The sequence below is a fragment of the Rhinopithecus roxellana genome, chromosome 11 (assembly GCF_007565055.1).
Source record: "Rhinopithecus roxellana isolate Shanxi Qingling chromosome 11, ASM756505v1, whole genome shotgun sequence".
Classification (NCBI taxonomy): Eukaryota; Metazoa; Chordata; class Mammalia; order Primates; family Cercopithecidae; genus Rhinopithecus; species Rhinopithecus roxellana.
In genome coordinates this window covers 82531480-82553949 of record NC_044559.1, presented here as the reverse complement: position 1 = coordinate 82553949, position 22470 = coordinate 82531480, and the positions used below count along the sequence as shown (strand labels likewise).

The window sequence follows — 22470 nt, the reverse complement described above, 5'->3', positions numbered from 1 at the left end:
AAGAAGCAGCAGGGAAGTCAGAGGCTTGTATAGGAGGCCAGAGCTGGGAGCACAGTGGGAGAAGCTCCCCAGTCCAACAAACTAGAGGACGGTCAGCGGCATGATGAAGAGTGAACAGGTGGAGGTGGAGGGGGAATAAAGGGAGGTCAACGAGGAAGGGTCAAGCCTGGAGCAGCCAAATGTCCTACAGGCTGAGCTGTGCCCAGGGGGGCTTGTCTGTGTAAAGGTGACATAGGGCTTCCCTTGCAAGTGACAACCAAGGATCATTCAGGACATTCCAGGGTCCACCCAGAGCAGGAACGTGGCTGGATGGGAGCTGAACCCTCCACGCACCCAAGGCAATGATCATCTGAGCTGCATCTGGAGGAGGCCAGGGCCAGGATCCTTACAAGGGGAGGTGGGGCACCAAGGGAGGGAGGGGCCACATGAGTTGGAGGCTCTGACAATTTCGGAAGTGAAGGAGTTAACACGGAGGCAAAAATCAGCCACAAGGCCATGGAAACACACAGCACCAACTCCCCCTCGAATTCCACTCAGAATCAAACACATGCTTGACTTAAATTACATATGTTGCTGGGTTGAGAAGCAGGAGAAAATAAATTCATTTATGACTAGCACTAAAAAGGAAAACCTTCTAGTCACTCCTTCGTGCTTACAGTTTTCATGCAGTGCAGAAAAACCCAAATAGCATCTGATGCAATTTACATAACTTTACATAATCTCATGGTTACCATTCGGCAAAGAACTTCCAGACCGCATCTCTTCCATTTATTTGCCGCCAAAAAAGACAAGTTGGAAAATATTCTGGACAGCAGCTTTCTACCCTACTCTTAAAAATCACCAATAAACCAACTCTACAACGTTTCTCAGTGATATTCAGTCTGACCATTCTAATCTAAAGTCTTAATGATATCATCTAATCAATAAACAAATATTTACAGACCCCCTGCTATTTTCAAAGCATGGATTTCAGAACTGGCCAGAATCCTCTTAGCTTAAAATCTACTTCAAACTGCCTGATCGGGGAACAGACACACTTTCTTCAACTATGAAATAAAAATAATACCAGCCACTTCATAAGGATGTTCTGAGGACTGACAGGATTAAATGTCATTACCCGGTACCACAGGAGGTACACACAAAAATATCTTCTAATTGGAGAGCTATGACACAAACAGAATGAAATTCGTGATTCATTCATTCACTGTTCAAGATGACCAAAGACAGTGTGTGGGGCCAGGCACGGTGGCTCATGCCTATAACCCCAGCACTCTGGGAGGCTGAGGAAAGCAGATCGTTTGAGCTCACGAGTTTAAGACTGGCCTGGGCAACACACGGAGACTCCCACCTCTACAAAAATACAAAATTAGCCAGGCATGGTGGTGCGTGCCTGTAGTTCCAGCTACTCAGGAGGCTGAGGTAGAAGGATAGCTTGACCCCGGGAGGCAGAGGTTGCAGTGAGCCAAAAGCACGCCACTGCACTCCAGACTGGGTGACAGAATGAGACCCTGCCTCAAAAAAATTAAAATAAAAAACAAAAAAGAGAGTATATGGCATATTGTGAGTAGCAAAAAACAAATACAAACACCGAACAGGGATTTCTGGGGGAAAAAAAAAACATTCATTTTTTACTCACAGACCAAGTTACTCACCATTACCTATATGAAGGGTTTTGATTCATCGGAGGACTCTTTTATGATGTGATGTGTGAATGACAGAAATTAAAATTAAATACTGTTTGCACCAACAGTTACAAACACACACATACCTACTCTCTCTGTCACACACATCTACAAGCCAAGCCCATCCTGGTCTACACCGTGATGAATCTGTTCACAGACTCTCTACTTGATCAGATAGAATTCAAAACCACGGGAATTGTTGTAGAAGGTCTATTCAGTGCCTACGGAGAAAGGATTACTTTGTTTCCTACCTGAATGTTCCTTCTTTCATACACCATCATCAAAAATGGCTTTTTGACAATACAATACTAGCTCACTTTTTAAAATATTTTAAAAGTTTAGAATATTTAAATATTTTTAAATAAAATATCTAACTATGACTTTTGGTTTATTTACAGACACACTTGTCAAATAATCTTACCCTTTCTTATACCAATGTGTTCTGCTCTCCTTATACTAAGCTATCTAATATTTAATGAGTGTCTCTCTGCTTGCCTCAACCCTGGGTGCCCAGTTAGGATTCATTTTGCTCTTTGAGCTTTTAGCATATGTATTAAATTTTCTTATTGATAAACAAGTGAAACTCCAGTTACAATGTCAGATAGCCAAAGAAAACAATGTGATTAAGTTCCCTTAATATTACTAAAATGTCATTTACATTATAAAATGCAAATTTTAAAAATGGTCAGTCTCATGAAAACATAACCTAATTCTACTTCTCGGAGTCCACAGTTGAGCCATGTCACAGCCGGTTAAGTCCTGCTGTCTGGTCACTTTCCTGTGCCATGTGCCATCTGCCAGCATCTTGTCCTCTACAATCAACTATAGTAAAAATGGCAATTCCCAAAAACAGTCCTAAAACCAGGCTTTAAAACTTGGCAGGAGCTGTCCACATAAACATAAGGCCATCTTCACACTTTCTCCTCACACTTCATGAATAAACATTCCTTCATTCAAATGAGTTGTATATTAACTAACTCCACTAATTTTGATTTAACTTTGAATGGTAAATCGAGTCATTCTGGCAAGGTTGCAGAGTATGCAATTCAAACGACAGAAATTTTAATAACGGGGAAAATAAAAATTACTGGCATGACTCCTAAGGCACTAAAATTCCAATACTTTTATTGCAGCAGTAGAAAGCACTCATAAATACATCTCCATTTACAAGCCAAGGGGTGTTATTTGGAGTTGCATCATCACACATACTTACCTGCAATCTTCCACGAGCATCCTTTTCAGGGCTCGGCAGGCATCGACTAAATCTCCAAAGCTTCCCAGTCCCACACATTAAGAGGTAATGTTGCTGCTTTTCAATAAATAACAATGAAGTCGTCACTGGATTAAATGATTTCCATATATTCTCACCATAAACAATAATTATTTGGCAGCTGCCCTTTGCGAGCATCGCGTGTGCTTATGAATAAATCAAGTCTTATGGATTTACTAAACCAAAACGTTTTACATTTTGCTCCACTAATAAGAGCCATAATCCTCCGTAGCACTGAGTGACGCTTTAATGTAGTATGTTCCTTAATACTTTTAATATGAAAGATTAGTCCCGATTAGCTCACAAGCAGGAACACTGCTCCCTGAACGGCCAATTGGCCACGGAGCCCGGGTCTCTAAATGCATGTTTATTAATGGAGCTCTGCCTGCTGATGGGCATCCCCTGGTGATGACATCTCCTGGAGCTGCCGCCATGCTGTTTCTCCTTCCTTGGACCATTTCACAGACTCATGAAGGCTTACATTAATTCATAGCTTATATTAATTTAAAATAGTAACGCAGGAAAACATGGGACTGCACGGGGTCCTAGGTGCTCTGTAAAACTATCATCTAAGATAATAAAACCACTGTTTTTCAATGCAGTGACTCCAGGTACTAGAAAACTACTCTGGAGAATCCCAAAGTGTCCTCGAAGATCTGGAGCTCTGCAACCTCCATCTGACAAGGAAAGGCATTCTCTCCCTTCTCCCATGAAACAAGGACAAAATTCGCCAACACTCCCAGGCTGTTATCCACAACCAACTGACTTGACTCAGCTTCTGCTGATTACTCAGCTAAGGACTAAAGACTCTCAGTTCTCTGGTTCCAATGGCGAATGGGGCCTACAATTCTTTATGGGGGAAAATTCTACCCAGGCACATGCCGTAACTTGCTGACCTAATGACAGCGTCTCCCAATCTGTTAAACTGTCATCACCTCCAACAGTAATTCAGAAACTTTATGTCCGTGCTTTGGACAGATTCCTGGGCTAGACGTCCATGGATCTTAACTCCAAAAAAACTCCATTCCTTGTGCATTATATAGGAAAACTAGCACCCAAACCCTCCTTCCTTTCTTCCTTCACAAGGATCACAAACCTAGGCATTTCCTAAATGCCTAGAAAAGACTGGAAAGCTCTTTAGAGATTCTATACCACAACCCCCTTGATATGGTTTGGCTGTGTCCCCACCCAAATCTCATCTTGATTTGCAGCTCCCATAATCCCCACATGTTGTGGGAGGGACCCAGTGGGAGGTAACGGAATCATGGGAGCAGGTTTTCCTGTGCTATTCTCATGATAGTGAATAAGTCTCACGAGATCTGATGGTTTTATACAGGGAAGTTCCCCTGCTCTCTTGCCTGCCACCATGTAAGACGTGCCTTTGCTCCTCATTTCTAATTTGCCTTCTACCATGACTGTGAGGCCTCCCCAGCCATGTGGAACTGTGAATCCATTAAACTTCTTTTTTTCTTTTTTTTTTTTCTTTTTAGATGGAATCTCGCCCTGTCGCCCAGGCTGGAGTGCAGTGGCGCAATCTCAGCTCACTGCAACCTTTGCCTCCCAGGTTCAAAAGATTCTCCTGCCTCAGCCTCCTGAGTAGCTGGGATGACAGGCACACACCACCATGCCCAGATAATTTTTGTATTTTTAGTAGAGATGGAATTTCACTATGTTGGCCAGGCTTATCTCGAACACCTGACCTCGTGATCCGCCTGCCTTGGCCTCCCAAAGTGCTGGAATTACAGGCGTAAGCCACCACGCCCTGCCTAAACCTCTTTTTCTTTATAAATTACCAGTCTCAGCTATGTCTTTATTAGCAGTGTGAGAACAGACTAAAACACCCCTCATGCAAAGATGAGAACCCCAAGAAGGGGACTCACCCATGGAGCTAAGTTAATGGCAAAGGCGAGATAAGAACTCAGATCTTGGGCTGCAACCACAGGCCCCTTCCCTTTCTACCACTCTGACTCCTGGAATCAGTAAGAAAATCTCCCTCTCACCAAGAAGCCTCCCAAACAGAAACATTATGTACCCCAGATTGCTATAACTGCTGTTCATATTCTGCAGTGCCTTTCAAGTTTAACCACAGCAAAGATCGACCAGGTACAGTTGCAGAATTTACAATGGTATCAGCTCTCTAAGACAGAAAAAAAACCACACGAACAAGAATCCTTGTTCAAAAAATAGATTCTACTATTCCCTCCGGAACAACTACCGCCTCTGGCTACAAAGCAATAATTATTCTGTCCTACAGCAATCAATAAAACCTCTTGCCCCATGAACCTGCTATTTCCTGACTCTGCTCTCCATACTAAAGATCTCCAAGTCCTATTGATTACCCACTAAATTTTTTTGAGTTCTTTAAAAAAATCACTGAAGAATTCCTCAAATTAGCATAAGTTGTTAACAACTGAATAGACTTTAAATATTTCCATCACATTCATGGTTTCCCTTTTTCCAGGGTTTTCTCATTTTTCTTTTTGAACTTGTCATTTTAAGTGTGGCTGTGTCTTGTCTAATAGCACAAAGTCAGTAGGATACAAATTTGATGGTGTTTCCAAGAATGTGACTGCTGCCACATTTGTCTTCTGAAGGAGAAGGAAGAATTGATTAATAAAGTCTGCCCTCTTTCTCAAGCAACAGCATACATTTTTACCAAATGAACCCATTAGCTCTTAGAGTATTCAGATTCAAGACCCCAGAACTTGTCTCTAAAACCGTTCACTAGAGCAGCTATTACAAAGTGAAATCATCTTACATCCTTTCCAAGGGCCTTTCAAGACTCAAGTGTCAAACTTGAAGAGTGAGTCATGAATGTGATGGTAAAACCGTCCGCAGCAAGGATGGGGCCTGAGGCTCCCACCCACTCTATGTGCCCCCTCTGTGTGCCCTCCTCTTGGTGCCCCCAAGCATACCTGGCCTCCAGCATGAATCCACCCCCCCGAGTGTGCGGCAGCATAAACGTGTGGCACCTGCGTGCAGAGTTGGGGATGGGGGAAGGTCTCTAAATCTCTAACTAGACCTGATATTTCCTCAATATTCCATTAGTACAATTCATCCATCAAGGCTGATTTATTTCACGACGGATCAGAAATCATAGGTAAATTAATCAAACGTTACACCACAGCTTCTCATCTCAGTGGCGGTTTTAATTCAAAGGCAGATCTAACAGTGTCACTCAGGACCCGTTCAGGCTGGGGCTGGGACTGAGTGAATCAGACATTACCAAAAGCACGAGCATGCACTGTGCCTCCCAGGGTGTGCCTCCTGACCCTACGATTTGCTTACGCAGAGCTGGAGTGGGAACTAAAAATAAAACCTGACTTAGTAATAGCCATTCTCCAGCACTCACCTGAATAGAGGCTGGAAATCCAGGCTCGCACGTCCAGAGAGAAGGTGCACAGAGCGCTACTGGCAGCTCAAGGAGGAAAGGCGAAGGAGAGCGCACGTGCTTTGGACCTTCGTAACAACGACTGTTCTTTTCCTTGCTATTTCAGACTACCATGTGAGCAGCACTTTCACCTTCTTCAGCACATCACTCAATTACTCAGTGAACCTTTACTGAGAATTCCTCAAGCACAGGCAGCACATGCTAGAGCTGCTGTACACAGATGAGTGGGTTCACACCATGCAGCTTACTGTCTTAAGGGGATAAAGTGTACTCCGTTCAAAGAACCACCCAAGTGGAAGTACAGCTGCATCTAAATGTCCACCCACTGATGAAAGGAGAACAAAATGTGATCGATCCATGCCAGAGAATATGATTCAGCCTTAAAAAGGAAGGAAATTCTGACACGAGCTACCATGGGGATGAGCCCTGAGGACACTAAGCTTAGGAGACTAAGCCAAACACAAAAAGTGACACAGCGTAGGCTTCCATGCATGTAATATGCCCAGAACAGGAATATCTACAGAAACAGAAAGTACATTAGTGATTGCCAGGGGTTTTCTGGGGAGGGGGGGAATGGGGAGTGACTTTGGAGGTGATAAAAAAATGTTCTGGAATTAGATAGTAATAATGGTTGCATGACCTTGTGAAATTTTATGGCATGTAAATTACATATTGAAAATCAAAAAAGAAAAGACAGTACAACTGCAACCATGATGCACACCGAAGGTGCAGGCAGCCACAGATAGGGTATGACCTGGCCCGTGAGCACGGACAGTGTCAACCTTGGTGCAGGAGAAGAGGAAACTACACTGACAGCTGGAGGAGGAGGAGGACGTGGAAAGGAAGGAGGTTCTCGGCATAGGAAAGAGCGGGTGCAAAGACCCAATGCAGAAAGGAAAGAAAGAACAACCTTTTTCTCTTTCTTCAGAAACAATAAAGAGTCAAAATATCAGCTAACGCCACAGCAGTGGGTTCAATCCAGACAAACGTCGCATAAATGCCACTCTTGACTTCAGCCATTTTATGACCCCCTTCTTAGCAGATTATCAATTACACATAACAAAGGGTAGTTAAAAACCACAGGCTATTCCCAATAATCAGAAAAACAAAATATCATAACCAAAAAAAAAAAAAATGATAAAGCTCCAATACTGCGAAAGGCTAAGTAAGGTAACTGCTAATACCACGGACAGAATGAACCTGGGGATTTCACCTCTCCAAGTTTACACGTCACTTCAAGATGAAAACAGGCAGCTAGCTACGAAGAGGACACCACACACATTTGCAAGGTGGCATCAAGAGCGTGCAAGTATCGCTGCTGCCATTATCATACAATAAAACATAGAGAGTGGTATGTTGAGATTCACGTATTTGGCTGTCCTCAGTTTTCTCACTTACGGGATGAGACGAATTCCTTCGATGCATTTATCATGCCCAGCCCATTCTTTTCCAGCAGGCTCTCTCCCCCTCAGCACTGCTGGCAGGCTGAGCCTGGTAATTATTGGTTATGGGGCTGCCCTGTGCACTGTGGGGGTTTAGCATCGTTGCTGGCCTCCACCCACTAAATGCTAGTAGCAACTCCCATAGCCCTGACCAAAAATGCCTCCAGACATTGCCAGGTGTCCCCTGGGGGGTAAAACTGCCCCCATAGAGAACAGTGGCTTTGTAGCAACTAAATTGATCATATCTACATGGGTTTTGACCATTCCCTTGAGACCAATGTCGTTTCTCTCATCTGTGATTTTCTGAAAGCTTGACACCCTAACAGCCTCCCATGAAATCATGAAAAGTGATTAGAGAAGCCTGCTTAAGACGCTCCATGTTACTGTTCAAAATGCCGACTTGCTAAAGCAGAAGAAAAGCAACATGGCCAATCGCAGAACACAAGACCTCAACTCTTGACGTCCTTTCAGCCTTCCTTTCTTATCCTCCAAAAGTAATTTAAGGATTAGGCACATTTTCAGTTCCTAAAAGCCAAGGCTGGCTCCATTGTCAGCACCAGCTCTGACATCCGAAAATGTACCGATCTCCCTCCAGCTAAGGAAGCCCGAGAAACAACTCTGAAAGAACTGTGAGACCTTTGCACTAAGACCGTTAAGGATTCTGTGCAAGGTTCTCTCTGCTCCTTGCAAAGCTACAGGCATCGTGAAGGATGGCGGCTTGTAAATCGAAGCCTTTGAAATGGGGGCTCACCGTCCGGGGGCATCAACACCTTGTTGTTCTGTGTGCACCACCCCACGGGGTGCAAATCCGCTATGACTACGTCACACCAGAAGTCAGCCCTGCGGTCCTCCCCGTAACCGCAGTAGCGCAGAAGCAGCAGCTGCCCACACGTGGTAATGATCGTGGCCACCCAGTATGTGTCCGGGTTGTTCTTATTGGCCACTTCCAATTTCATTCCTGGCTGGAAGTTGCTCTGAATGCTGATTTCAACCTTAAGGAATCAGAAATAGAGAAAACCCATTACTACCCTAGACACATACATCCAGAAGACGACAAAAACCACTAAAAACCATGGCACTTACAAACAATACTCCTGGTGCTCTAAAACAGGCATATATTTATCTAAGTAATATTCTGTGGAAGCCACAAATGTAATGCTAAACTTTATATCTGCAGCCAGCCACTTTAAGAAAAAAAAGGAATAAATTTAATTCTACCAATATATTTTAACCCAATATATCCAAAATATTATCACCTTGACCTGTAATCAATATAAAAAACATTAATGAAACGACCAACTTTCTTCTTTTCAAATAAAGCCTCCAAAACTTGGTGTGTATTCTACACTCAGAGCACATCTGAATGTAGACTACACACTTTTCAAGGGCTCACGAGGACCACATGATAGTTGTGGATTTGGCCCTAGAAAATGGATTTTTTTTTTTTTTTTTTGAGATGGAGTCTCGCTCTGTAGCCCAGGCTGGAGTGCAGTGGCAGGATCTCGGCTCACTGCAAGCTCCGCCTCCCGGGTTTATGCCATTCTCCTGCCTCAGCCTCCCGAGTAGCTGGGACTACAGGCGCCTGTCACCTCGCCCGGCTAGTTTTTTGTATTTTTTTAGTAGAGAGGGGGTTTCACCGTGTTAGCCAGGATGGTCTCGATCTCCTGACCTCGTGATCTGCCCGTCTCGGCCTCCCAAAGTGCTGGGATTACAGGCTTAAGCCACCGCGCCCAGCCTGGATTTGTTTTTTAATTAAGGGTTACAGTCTATTGATATCTACCAACCCTCACTTCCAGAAAAAGTTTTCCAGCCTGGTGGGTCTTAACATTGCAAAGCTGACATATCCGCTGTCCATAAGTGGCCACTGCTTAAAGGAGATGACAGAATTATCAATCACACTTATATGGGTCTGAGGCTACTTTTCCTTTAAACCTAGCATACAGACCTGGGAGCTCCTGCATCCTGAAGGACAGCCTCCAGCTCCGCCCCCCAGGACACTATACTGTGATTAAAAGGGAGGTGGGAGGATTGACTGAATCAAAGAAAATGGGAGTGACTCCATACAGAGAGAAATTGATAACTTCTCAGTACAGAAAGGAAGGAAAAAGTTGTGATCAACGTCTCTTTCCTAACCTGCCTAAGGCAACTGCCAAATCATCTCAGCATCTTAAGATGTAAATGTTACAATGGCTTTTGCGGGACCATAACCACATCGTATGCTTGAAAGCTTTGCTATGTTTTAATATTTAGCTCTTGGTTTTACTACACAGCCACAATCACATTCAAAATAAACTAGTAAACATAGCATAATGAGTATAAAGAGAAATGGAAACATGATCTACCTTTTCAGGGTCACAGAAATTTAATAAAAATCTTAAATTTCTTTTGGAGAGAACACTTCACCTCCAAAAAGAATAAAATGTTGTATTAAAAGAAGGAATCACATCGGGCGTGATGGTGCATGCCTATAATCTCAGCTACTCGAGAGGCTGAGGTAGGAGAACTGCTTGAGCCCAGAAGTTCAAGGCCAACCTGGGCAACGTGGCGAGACCCAGCTCACAGAAAATAAATAAATAAAAATAAGGAATCACAAGTTCTGGCTTCCTCATTCAGCAAAGGAGCCAAAAGGAAGAACAGGTTAAGAAAAGTGCCCCAATTTGTCGATGAAACTCAGGCTGAATCTTTGTCCTGCATGGACAAAGTGAAAAATGTTTCTCAGTTAAATCTCCGTTTCTATTTCTATTAAAACAACAATTAAAGACTAAATTTCCAGGACCCAACTTCTTAGGACCCAGGTGAGTTAGTCTTTTTTTCCCTGCTAATGATATTATATATTGCCAATATCTTACACCAAAGCAAAAACCTGATAAAACCTCACTTTTTAAAAATTTTCTGGGACTTGCCCAGTACTGGGCATGCTATTTGCATTATTCAAAGAAATATGATTAATGAGAATGGTTTTTTTTTGGTTGGATCCAAATGTTTTCATCATATTTATGGTTAGTTCCTCTAATCTGACTCATCTGCCAATAAATGGCTGGAAATCTTTTATGAGCTTTTTCAAAATCAAAATATTAATTGAAGCTGAAAACATAAAGCCATTACACCTACTAAGAATACATTATACCTACTGGTTTAGTTTTCTGGCTCTTTACTTACTCAAGCTGACCTTACCTGTGGTCTATATTCCCTGGAGCTATCCGGGGAAACCAAGCTAACTTCTAAGACTCCTCCTTCTTCCTAAAAAATCTTGGCTGAATTTCCCTCTTTCCTCTTTGTTTGAGACAGGGTTTCACTCTGTCACCCAGGCTGGAGTGCAGTGGCGCAACCTTGGCTCACTGTAATCTCCACCTCCTGGGCTCAAGGAACCCTCCCACCTCAGCCCCCCAAGTAGCTGGGACTACAGGTGTGTGCCACTACACCCAGCTAATTTTTACATTTTTTGTAGGGATGGGATTTTGCCTGTTTGTGGCCCAGGCTGGTCTCGAACTCCTCATCTCAAGTGATCTGCCAGCCTCAGCCTCAGCCTCCCAAAGTGCTGGGATTACAGGTGTGAGCCGCCATGTCTGGCCACGAATTTCCCTGTTTCCACTGCCCTTCTTCCATTGGGTTCTCCGGCTTCTGCCTACAGATTCCTTCCCGTCCCACTTTCTAGACACAGAGAACATGAGCTGCTTTACATACGTGTTTGAATGATGTGTGGGGAGCTGCACTTGCTCCTGTCTCTTCCAAATATTCTCCCCAGTTAAAGCCAGTTTCCTCCAAGCTTGAGCCTTCTTCTGTCGAAAAACGAAAGAGCAGAATATCAATACTGGAGTGGAGGACAGAAAGGTGCTGACCTGCAACTGAGACCAGAAAATCCTTCATGCAAGACACAAGTTAATTCCACAGTTTAAAAGGATATTGCAGAATTTTTTGCAAAGCTTCTTCAGTCCGCTGATTTTAGAGGTGTTGACTAAAGAAAGGAAAACATGGGACATTCCGCTTTGACACCGCACGGATGAAATCAAGAGTAACACTGGGTTCTCCGGGGTAAATAACATGAGACATATTCCAATGCATATTTGCTACATGTTCGTGTATTAGCTCGAAATTAGCTGCAGTAGACACCCCAGTCTGCAGGGAGGTTGGAGGACAAGACAAAGGAACCCATCGTGCGCTGACTAAGGGCTGTGATGTAGGTTATGACGTATACGGAGAACAGCACTAATTGTTATAAAGATAAAGCACTGACTCTGGCACCATTTTAAGGGGAAAAAGAGAAAATGAGGCCCAAAAGAATTGCTCGAGTGTGTGGGGCCATCCAGCCAGTCAACAAGACAAACCAACCAGCTGCCCCACACCCCCGATGCCTGGCCAGTCCAGGGCTCCCAACTCTCACCTACTGCTGGGACAGAGCTGTTGGGGCCTGACACTCTGGAGAAACCAACAGAGCATGTGCTTCTCCGATCACAAGGAATAAAGAGAAATACAATCAAATACACAACATGGCTCTCAAAATCATAACTATTTGTGGGTTTTCTTTGTTTGTTTGTTTTTTGTTTTGTCTTTTTGAGAGACAGAATCTTGCTCTGTCACCTAGGCTGGAGTGCAAGGGTACAATCTCGGCTCACTATAACCTCCACCTCCTGGGTTCAAGCAATTCTCCTGCCTCAGCTTCCCAAGTAGCTGGGACTAAAGGCATGCACCACTACACCCAACTAATTTTTCTATGTTTTAGTAGAGGCAGGGTTTCACTACATGTTGGCCAGGCTGGACTCGAACTCCTGACCTCAGGTGATCCACCTGCCTCGGCCTCCCAAAGTGGTGGGATTTCAGACATGAGCCACCACGCCGGGCCAAAATCATAAGTATTTGAATTTCACAAACCCACACACCCAGCTTGAAGGAAATCAAGCAATTCTCCAAACATGTAAGGCTACATAAAAGATAAAACTTGTATAGTCAAAAAGCATCAAATAACACATTTTAACACACACATAGCATAAATGTGACTGCATCATTTTAAATGGAAATAATAAGCCATAAACATTATTTGAACCAATTGGCAAGGTCATAAGAACATACAACAGAAATAGCTGTCCAAAATGCACACAAGAGTTTCAAAAGTTTAGATTATCTTCCTGCAATAATGTCCAATGGATGCTGATGTTTGACCCATTTATCTTCTAGAAACAAAAGCCTATGTCAATGGCCAGGAGTAAATACTGCTTTCCATCTTGTGGCTTGTGCAAAACGGATATCCAATCCTATCAGATGGGCCAGGGAAAATGGGGTCAAATAAGAATGCCTTCTTTTAGAGACTATCACTATTTGTCTACTTGAAATTTTTATTTTTTATGTATTTATGTATGTATGTATTTATTTATTCATTTATTGAGACGGAGTCTTGCTCTGTCATCCAGGCTGGAGTGCAGTGGCACGATTTCGGCTCACTGCAACCTCCACCCCCCCAGGTTCAAGAGATTCTCCTGCCTCAGCCTCCCAAGTAGCTGGAATTACAGGCTTGTGCCACCACACTAGGCTAATTTTTGTAGTTTTAGTAGAGACAGGGTTTCGCCATGTTGAGCAGACTGGTCTTGAATTCCCGACCTCAGGTGATCCTCCCTCCTCAGCCTCCCAAAGTGCTGGGATTACAGGTGTGAGCCACCGTGCCCGGCCTTCTTGAAATTTTTAAGTTATAAGTAGGAAAAGTAAGTCTCTCTTAATACTTTGTGTACTCTTAGAAACTGAGGGAAGAGGATCATTTTTGTAAAGTCAGAAGAGGCTGAATTGAAAGGCTATTTTAAATTTTGCCTTCTAAGCCCAAGTTGCATAGAATGGCCTCCTCAACTTTTGCTTCAATGAAGTGACTTATAGTCAGACATTCAAAAAAGAAAAAGAAAAAGCCACCAGGAGAGAAAATCTTTTCTTGGTGGTGCTCTAACATCTGGTCCCACCCAGGGATTGAAGCCCTTCAGGCAGAAATGTGCTTCCTGTAAAAAAAAAAAAAAAACAAAGTCAACGGGTCCTGCAGCCTCCAGTGAAGAATGGATGACACCAAGAGGCTTAGAGCTTCACAGACACAGTGAAATGAACAAGAGAGAAAGCAGTCATCTTCCAGAAAACACTTCAGAGTGGCATCTGGTGGCTCTGCTGACAATCCTCTGCCTCCCAATGGCACTGGGCACCTCTTACCAAATTTGCTTTCCAATGCACTAGTCAGAGGCTCAGCACTATTGATCTGCCCCAAAGTCCTGATGCAGTATCTAAGGACAGCAAACCTGCTGCAGACAAAGTCCAGAGCTTCTTTCCATCCTCCTTGTCTGGCCTCAGCTTGAACCAGACCCTCCTGCAGCCCCTGCCTGCCCCAGCCTGTGTCAGCAACTTCCAGATCTACAAAGCAGCCACCACCCTCCTGGGAACATCCTAAGAGCTCTGCTGTGTTTGAGTGTCACCTCTCTGCTACAAGGCTTGCTACGGTTTGAATGTGCTCTGTCCCCACCAAAAGTCATGTTGCAATCTGATTCCCAATGTGGCAGTGCTGGGAGCTGAGGTCTAGCAGGGGATGTCTGAGTCCTGGGGGCAGATCCCTCATGAATAGGTTAATGCCCTCCCTCAGGGGTGTGTTCTGGCTCTCCAAGGAATGGATGAGTTCCCTCGAGAGTGGGTGTTAAGAGCCTGGCTTCCTTGGTTTCTCTCTTGCTTCCTCTCTCCATGTGATCTCTCTGTACACACCTGCGCCCCTTCCTCTTTCTGCCAAGAGCAGAAACAGCCTGAGGCCCTCACCAGATGCACCTGCCTGTCTTAGACCTGGCAGCCACCAGAATCGGGAGTTGAATAAACCTTTTCTTTATAAATTATACAGACTCAGATATTCTGTTACAGGAACACAAAACAGACTGAAACAGTGGTTTACAGGTATCTCCTCACAATCTTCCCAAGAATCATAATGGATGCATACTCACAGGGGCAATCTTGAGAGCTCAGAAAGGACAGGGAGTCACCCTGAGTCACTGCTGTCCAGCCTCAGGGCCAGGAGTCCAAAGCTGGAGCTCTTATGAAGTACTTTCCCCCTCCTTCTCCCAACTGTGTCATGCACCAGAAACCACCACCACCACCGTTCATGTCTTCTGCAGAATCCTAGGGAGGTTTTAAAGTGATGAGTCTGTCTCTCCATGTTGGTGAACCCTGAAACAGTCTACAGCCAAAAAAGCAGGAAAAGAGAAGAAACAGGAAGCCATGGCCACCTGCGGAGAAAAGAGTGGACTGAGCTCCCAGAATGTGTGTGAGGAAGAAGAGAACCTGGGAAGAAGATATCAGCATGAAACTCAGCCCTGGGCCAAATGAGGCACGAAGTTTTGTGTAGGACTCCGAGAATGATGGCTGCTGAAAAAGGGAACAAGTTGTCCTGGGTGACTTGTTCCTGCACATCAGAAACATGCAAATAGAGGCTGGGTGCAGTGGCTCCCCCTGTAATCCCAGCACTTTGGGAGGGCGAGCCAGGTGGATCACTTGAGGTCAGGAGTTTGAGACCAGCCTGGCCAACATGGTGAAACCCTGTCTCTACTAAAAATATACCAATTAGCCAGGCGTGGTAGCACACACTTATAATCTCAGCTACTCAGGAGGCTAGGGCAGGAGAATCGCTTGAATCCAGGAGGCGGAGGCTGCAGTGAGCCAAGATTGTGCCACTGCACTCTAGCCTGGGTCACAGAGCGAGACTCCATCTCAACAAAATAAAACAAAAAAAAAGGAAACATGCACATTGAGACAGAACCTCGGAAACTGCCTGCAGTCACCAGCACCTGGGATGAGAGGCTTTAGTGAACCCACCACATTACCCACAAAGATTCGATGATTCCATCACTTCAGATCAGGAGAGACCAGAGCCTCCAATTCCAACCTCGACACTGAGACCACTGGCTGCAGTTCTTTATTCACCACACAATCCTAATCTAGGCTATTAGAATTTTACCAAAAGTTGTGCTTCCATCAAATTTTAATTCATTACAACTACATTTCCCAATATAACGGGTTCTGCAGACTTCAGCGTACACAGTTTCACTCAGTCAAGATAACCAGGAGGTCAGAGGGTGCCACTGTGTCTCCCCTGCAGGAATCAGTAGAACAGTAAGCTCTGTCACTCTCTGCTGGTCTAAAGAAAACACTTAAAAAGGTAACCAAAAGTGAGACTCAGAATGGGATTTTAAAAAATTCAAACCTTCATGCCCAGCACTGATGACTTGAACTGTGCGTTATAACAAAGTCAAGCACAAAATGTAGGGTTATTCACAATACAGCCTTTTAAAATGTGTCACATACAACCCTTCCCCAGGCCTATGTGCCCCAAGGAGCTGATTCTCCAAAGACATTTCAATGAGCAATAGAAAAACACACAAAATGTTTATGGAGAGAGGCCTCATAAACCCAGAGCAAATATTTATAGCTGATTCATAAACCTCTTAAACCCATAAACATTTTATCAAGGAAATTCTGACAATCTCCCTCCACTGTAAATGACCCAGTGGGAGGTATTTCCCCATGATGTCATGAAAACCGACCAGGAAAAGCTACTAAGAAAATTTCACAATTTAAAAGGGAACAGGCATGTTCATTAGCAGCAATCCAGTTTTAGAAAACAGAAAGCTATTTATGAGGCAAGAATATTTCATAACAAACATAAAAAGAATACCTTACTATACCTTACTAGAAGCTGGACTGTAAGTGACGTTAGAGTGAAAAATGGAATAAACAAACGGCCCATACATCTTCGTTCAAGTAATAAAATCTTGGGTTTGTACAATTTTACAATCTGAAAAAAGGCTAACTTTACGAGGCTGAATATTAAAGCCTGTGCCCACTACACCAATAAAGGAACTGGGAATTGGCAGATTCTAGGTGAATGCTTACTGAGCACCTTCTTAGATGCTAGATACTTTTTTTTAATGTGGAAAGAGAAAGAAAGAAGACATTAAGTCTTTCTTCCTGTAAATACTGATAGTGATTTCATACTATCAGAAGATTTAGAAAATAGTTCCACTGTGAGTATATTCATCAGAAGCATCTGTGCAAACAACTCAGAAAGGAACCGTGGCCATCTGCCTAGAATCTGAGCTCACAATTGCAGAGCCACCCCACAGGCAGGGGGACAGTCCTCATGGCACAAAGGTCCTCCTGGCTCGTCCGACTACCCAATGGCCAGAGTTATTCTAAAGGGAAAAAACAAAGCACAAAAAACAAAAAACATAAAAATCGCCTAGCCAGGGGAAGCTGCAACTATTCAAAGGAGGGTTAGGGAGAAGAGGGAATACCACTGAGTCACACAGGACCAGTTCCCAGCGTGAAGAGTGAGGCTTGAATTTTCCTGAGAAAAATGTTGACTCCTTTCCTTCCCAAAGAGAAGAGCCAGTGAATACATTCCAAATGCCAAATGCCAAGAAGAAGAATCAAGCCCACATTTTCAGCGTAATTCTCTCTACTGAGGCTCACTCTGCCTAAATGTGCAACATCGCTTTATCTACAGACTTCATCAGGACATTTCCTGTAGCAGGCCTATAAAAATAATGTCAAGGAATCTACTGAACACTATGTCAGCATATTGTTCTGCTTGCTTTTATCACAGCAACTGACAACGCCTGGAATCTCAGCATTGGAATTTCAGCGCACTTCCTTCTTGGTGTCCGCCGGGATGATGCTGTCTATGGCGTCTGCTGGGGAGGCCGCAGATCCTGGGCTATTTCCTCTCCCTGGGCTTTTTCTAATCACATATTTGGTGTTCCCAGGAGAAGGAGTAATTTTATATTGTGCCTATTTCATTTATAGGACTTGGGTGGCAGTTATTGATCTCAACTGTGATTTGAGCTTTGCTTAGGAAAACGCCGCCCCACCCTGTAGTCCCAGCACTTTGGGAGGCCGAGGCGGGTGGATCACGAGGTCAGGAGATCAAGACCATGCTGGCTGACAGGGTGAAACCCCTTCTCTACTAAAAGCACAAAAAATTAGCCAGGCGTGGTGGTGGGCACCTGTAGTCCCAGCTACTTGGGAGGCTGAGGCAGGAGAATGGCGTGAACCCGGGAGGTGGAGTTTGCAGTGAGCAGAGATCACACCACTGCACTGCAGCCTGGGCAACACAGCAAGACTCTGTCTCAAAAAAAAAAAAAAAAAAAAACTGGTAATGAGACTGAGGCCAGCTGAAGTCTTCCTTTCACATGGGCATCACTGCAAGGAATCATAGCATCATAACATCTCGAAGTGGACAGTGGCAAAAAAACAAACATAAGAGAAAACACCCGGCCGGGTGTGGTGGCTCACGCCTGTAATCCCAGCACTCAGGGAGGCTGAGGCGGGTGAATAATGAGGTCAGGAGATGGAGACCATCCTGGCCAACATGGTGAAACCCCGTCTCTACTAAAAATACAGAAATTAGCCAGGTGTGGTGGCACGTGCCTGTAATCCCAGCTACTTGGGAGGCTGAGGCAGGAGGGAACCAGGGAATCGGAGGTTGCAGCGAGCCGAGATCACACCATCACACTCTAGCCTGGCAACAGAAAGAGACTCCGTCTCAAAAAAAAAAAAAAAAAGAGAGAGAGAAAACATCCAAGCACGTTCGATTTTCCTTTCCTCGATCCCATAATTTTCTCAAGGAAAAACTTCAGTCACTCAAGTGTAGTCACTTGTTAGGGAGACAGTAACACAGTGGTCCCCAATCTTTTTGGCACCGGGGACTTATGCACCAGTTTTGTAGAAGACAATTTTTCCACAGACATGAGGGAAGGGAAGATGGTTTCGAGACAATTCAAGGGCATTACATCTATCGTACACTTTATTTCTACTATTATTACATTGTACTATATAATGAAATAATTCTGTAACTCACCATAATATAGAATCAGTGGAAACCCTGGGCTTGTTTTCCTGCAACTAGATAGTCCCATCTGAGGGCGATGGGAGACAGTGACAGATCATCAGGCATTATATTCTCATAAGGAGTGCACAACCTAGACCCCTCGCACGTGCAGTTCACAATAGGGTTCACGCTCCTATGGGAATCTAATGCTGCTGCTGATCCGACAGGAGGTGGAGCTCAAGCAGTAATGTGAGCAATGGGGAGCAGCTGTAAATACAGATGAAACTTAGCTCCCTCACCAGATGCTCACCTCCTGTGGTGCGGCCCAGTTCCTAACAGCCCATGGACCAGTTCCAATCTGTGGCCGGGGTTTGGAAACCCCTGTAGTAAGGTATCATGGGACACAGGGTAGGTGGCATGGGAGGAAAGAGTACAAAAGAACAACAAAGAATCTAAGTTGTGTCTGTGCCCCCGAAATTGTGTGTGTGTGTGTGGGGTGTGTGTGTGTGTGGGTTGGTGTGAATGAGGGTGTGTGTGTGAATGGGTGGGAGTATGTGTGTATGGATGGGTGGATGAATGGGTGTGAGTATGTGTGTGAATGTGTATGTGGATGGGTGTGAGTGTGAGTGGATGGGTGGATGATGGGATGATGGGTGCGAGAGTGGGTGTGTGGGTGTATGTGTGGATGGGTGGATGGACGGGTGTGAATGTGGGTGTGTGTATGGCTGTGGGGTGGGTGTGAGTGTATGGATGGGTGGATGGATGGGTATGAGTGTGGGTGTGTGTGGGTGTATGCATGGATGGACGGGTGTGAGTGTGGGTATGCGTGTGTGGCTGTGGGGTGGGTGTGAGTGTGGGGGTGTGTGTGTTGGGTGGGAGTGTGGGTGGATGGATAGGTGTGAGTGTGGGTGTGAGTGTATGGATGGGTGGATGGGTGGGTATGAGTGTGGGTGTGTGTGGGTGTATGCATGGATGGACGGGTGTGAGTGTGGGTATGTGTGTGTGGCTGTGGGGTGGGTGTGAGTGTATGGATGGGTGAGTAGGAGGCTGTCGGGATTTCCTGATGACTCCTCTGTGCACTTGAAAGGGCAGGTGCCCCCCAGGGTTTCAGAGCACCAACTCCACAGCCTCACAGTGCCTGAAATTAAATCTTGCTTCTAACACAGGGCTCGAGTCACTTCATCTTGTTGTTCAGTCTCCTCATCTGTAAAAGTGGGGCAATAAAAGCAGCTATACCTGTGGGCTGTTGAAGGATTAGGTGAATTAACACATGCAAAGAACTTAACATTTTCTGTGCCTGCCACACAGTCTGAACTCACGCTCATACACCTATCATCGCAAGTCAATTCAGAACCAGCTAAAGAACACCGGGTTTGCCTCCTCCTGTACGTGGAATGAGTAAATCCCATCTGAAAACGCTTCCCAGGAGAAGACCTTCAGCACTAAGACTCTGCCTGTCCCAGCTGGTCCCAGAACCAAATATCTCACCAAGTGATTCCAGGACTGGAAATACTTTTTGGGTTAGCAGGTTGGAAAAAGTAATAATAAACTACTTGTAGAATCATACTTAATAGTTTAAATGCTCAAAACTAGATTTTAGAGAAAAAAAAAAAACTACTTGTAGAATCAAAATGCTCAAAACTAGATTTGAGTTTCTCAAGTGAATCCAGCCACTGTCCTCTGCAAAGTCTTAGACTCTGCTTTAAATTTGTATCCTCTTTAGAGTCTGTCTGTATCATCATCTAAAACTCTCCTCACCACACAATACAGAAATCCCAAGGCAAAAGGACAGATTAGCCACATGGGGGTGGAGAAAAATCTGGGCCAATGTCTGAAAAATGTTAAGATAATTTAAAGCCATTTAGAAATAGTATTTCCATTAAAGATCTGAACATCTTGTATGATTCAGGCCATCCCTGACGCAAAAGCAAGGAACCTATCATGACACGAGTATACATGGGCTTTCTGCAGGGACTCCCCCAGCCAAGGATATAATGATTCTTGCTCTCACACCTGCCATCCCTAGAACCACCCTTAACGAAATGTCGGTACAAATCATTTTCCTCACACCAGATTATCATTAATGAGTTTCAGAATCTACTTAAGTTAGAGAGATAGATACATGGCAATGGTATGCACGTGAAAACCCAATACACAGTAGGTGTTTAAACAGTTTTGAAAACGCACCACGAGAAATAACCCAGTAATCAACATCGGATGTGTGCAGATGATATACTACAAAAATAAAAGCTCAGGAACTCCAAAATGTGAAAAATAACTTCACTCAGCAAACATAGGAAAGACTTTTTAAAAAGGTAAATCTGTACTTAAATAAAGTAGAATAATTAGGATGAACTTTCAGCCTATACAACTATGCCTTCTCAGAAAATAATTTCCATGGTTCCAGGGAGGAACAATGATTCAGCTCTACCTGCAGGAGAAGTTGTCTCACATCTGGTTGATGTGTAGAAAAATCTGAAAGAGGGAAAAAGGAGCCGATTTGGAAACAGATACTAACATCTTTCAACACAGTAAGGCCTTCACTCATGTGAGGGTTTTCCAGGCTTTCTTCCATATAAAGATACAATTTTATAAACTTAATCTAACAAATTCAATGATATGGAGCAACCTGTAATCTGTCATTGACTAGTCTCATCAAAATGTGAAGACAAACTTTGTGACTTCTTTGGACCACGGTCAAGTGGCTGACTTAATGAGCCACATTTTTTTTACAGGAATTCACCATAGCTAATGTTTACAATTCAGAGGGCTAAACTGTCATTAAGTAATTTGCTGGTATGTATAAACAATGCAACTCTTTTTTTTTTTTTTTTTTAAAGAAAAAGGTATCCTTTTTAAATAAACCCTTTATTGTGTAAGTATTTAGAAAAAGATACATTTGTGCACTTATAACTTCATCAGTTAAATAATTAAAACCCAATCAAGGCTGGGTGTGGTGAATCACACTTATAATCTCAGCACTTTGGGAGGCCAAGGCAGGAGGATCACTTGAGCCTAGTAGCTCAAGACAAGCCTGGACAACACAGTGAGACCCCATCTCCACAAAAAATTTACAAGTCAGCGGGCACAGTGGGACACACCTGTAGTCCCAGCTCTTGTGGAGGCTGAGGTGTGGAGGCTTGAGCCCAGGAGATCAAGGCTGCAGTGAGCCATGATTGTACCACCGTACTCCAGCCTGGGCAACAGGCAAGATCCTGTCTCAAAACATACATACATACATATATACATACATACATACATACATACATACATAAATTTGAATCGAAGGCTGTGTTTGAGTCAGAGGAGGGAGCTGTTCTGTTTTTCAGATTTCTGGAAGGAAGATGCACTTCACCACCAGTCCGCATGACCTCACTTCCTTCCACATCGTATGCTTTTCTGACAGATGTGCTCAACATATTAGACGCTGTGTCATCGGCATCTACTACGTAGGCAGATCTGGATGTCCTGTCTCTCTCTCCAGCACTTGGGAGGGAACTCTTTTTCCCAACCTCCCTTGCTGCGGCAGAAACATGCAACTAACTTCTTGTCAAGGGGTTCCGAGCAAAAACGGCATTCGTCTCGTGAGCCAGAGCAGGTGATTGCCGGTCCAAGACCTCCAACCCTGCTCTTCCCACTCACAACAAACCCTGCAGGAAGGTGCACAATGACTCCATGGAACAGTGATTCATAGACATTTCCTGCCCAGACCATTGAGATTTTCAAGTGATGTGTTGCTGCACTATAACCCAGTCCTCTCTGTCTAGTATTCAAGATAAGAATTTTGACCCAAATTTTAGAGCTGCTATATCCTTATAAATAGGACTTCAAATCCCAGGAACCAGGCAGTATGTGAG

At 44.1% G+C, this 22470-nt stretch overlaps 1 protein-coding gene across 3 annotated transcripts in view; it reads right to left on the bottom strand.

Moving 5' to 3' along the window:
* SFMBT2 (Scm like with four mbt domains 2) overlaps positions 1-22470 on the bottom strand; it is a 255539-nt gene that overhangs the window by 202946 nt on the left and 30123 nt on the right. For 2 of the 3 annotated variants that reach the window (XM_030940693.1, XM_030940695.1), the window contains exons 3-4: positions 11470-11564; positions 8537-8777 (exon numbers count right to left, since the gene is read on the bottom strand). In XM_030940693.1, the coding sequence (XP_030796553.1) occupies positions 8537-8777; positions 11470-11564 (336 nt within the window). The remainder of the gene's footprint in view (positions 1-8536; positions 8778-11469; positions 11565-22470) is intronic. The other variant, XM_030940694.1, reaches the window with a different exon arrangement.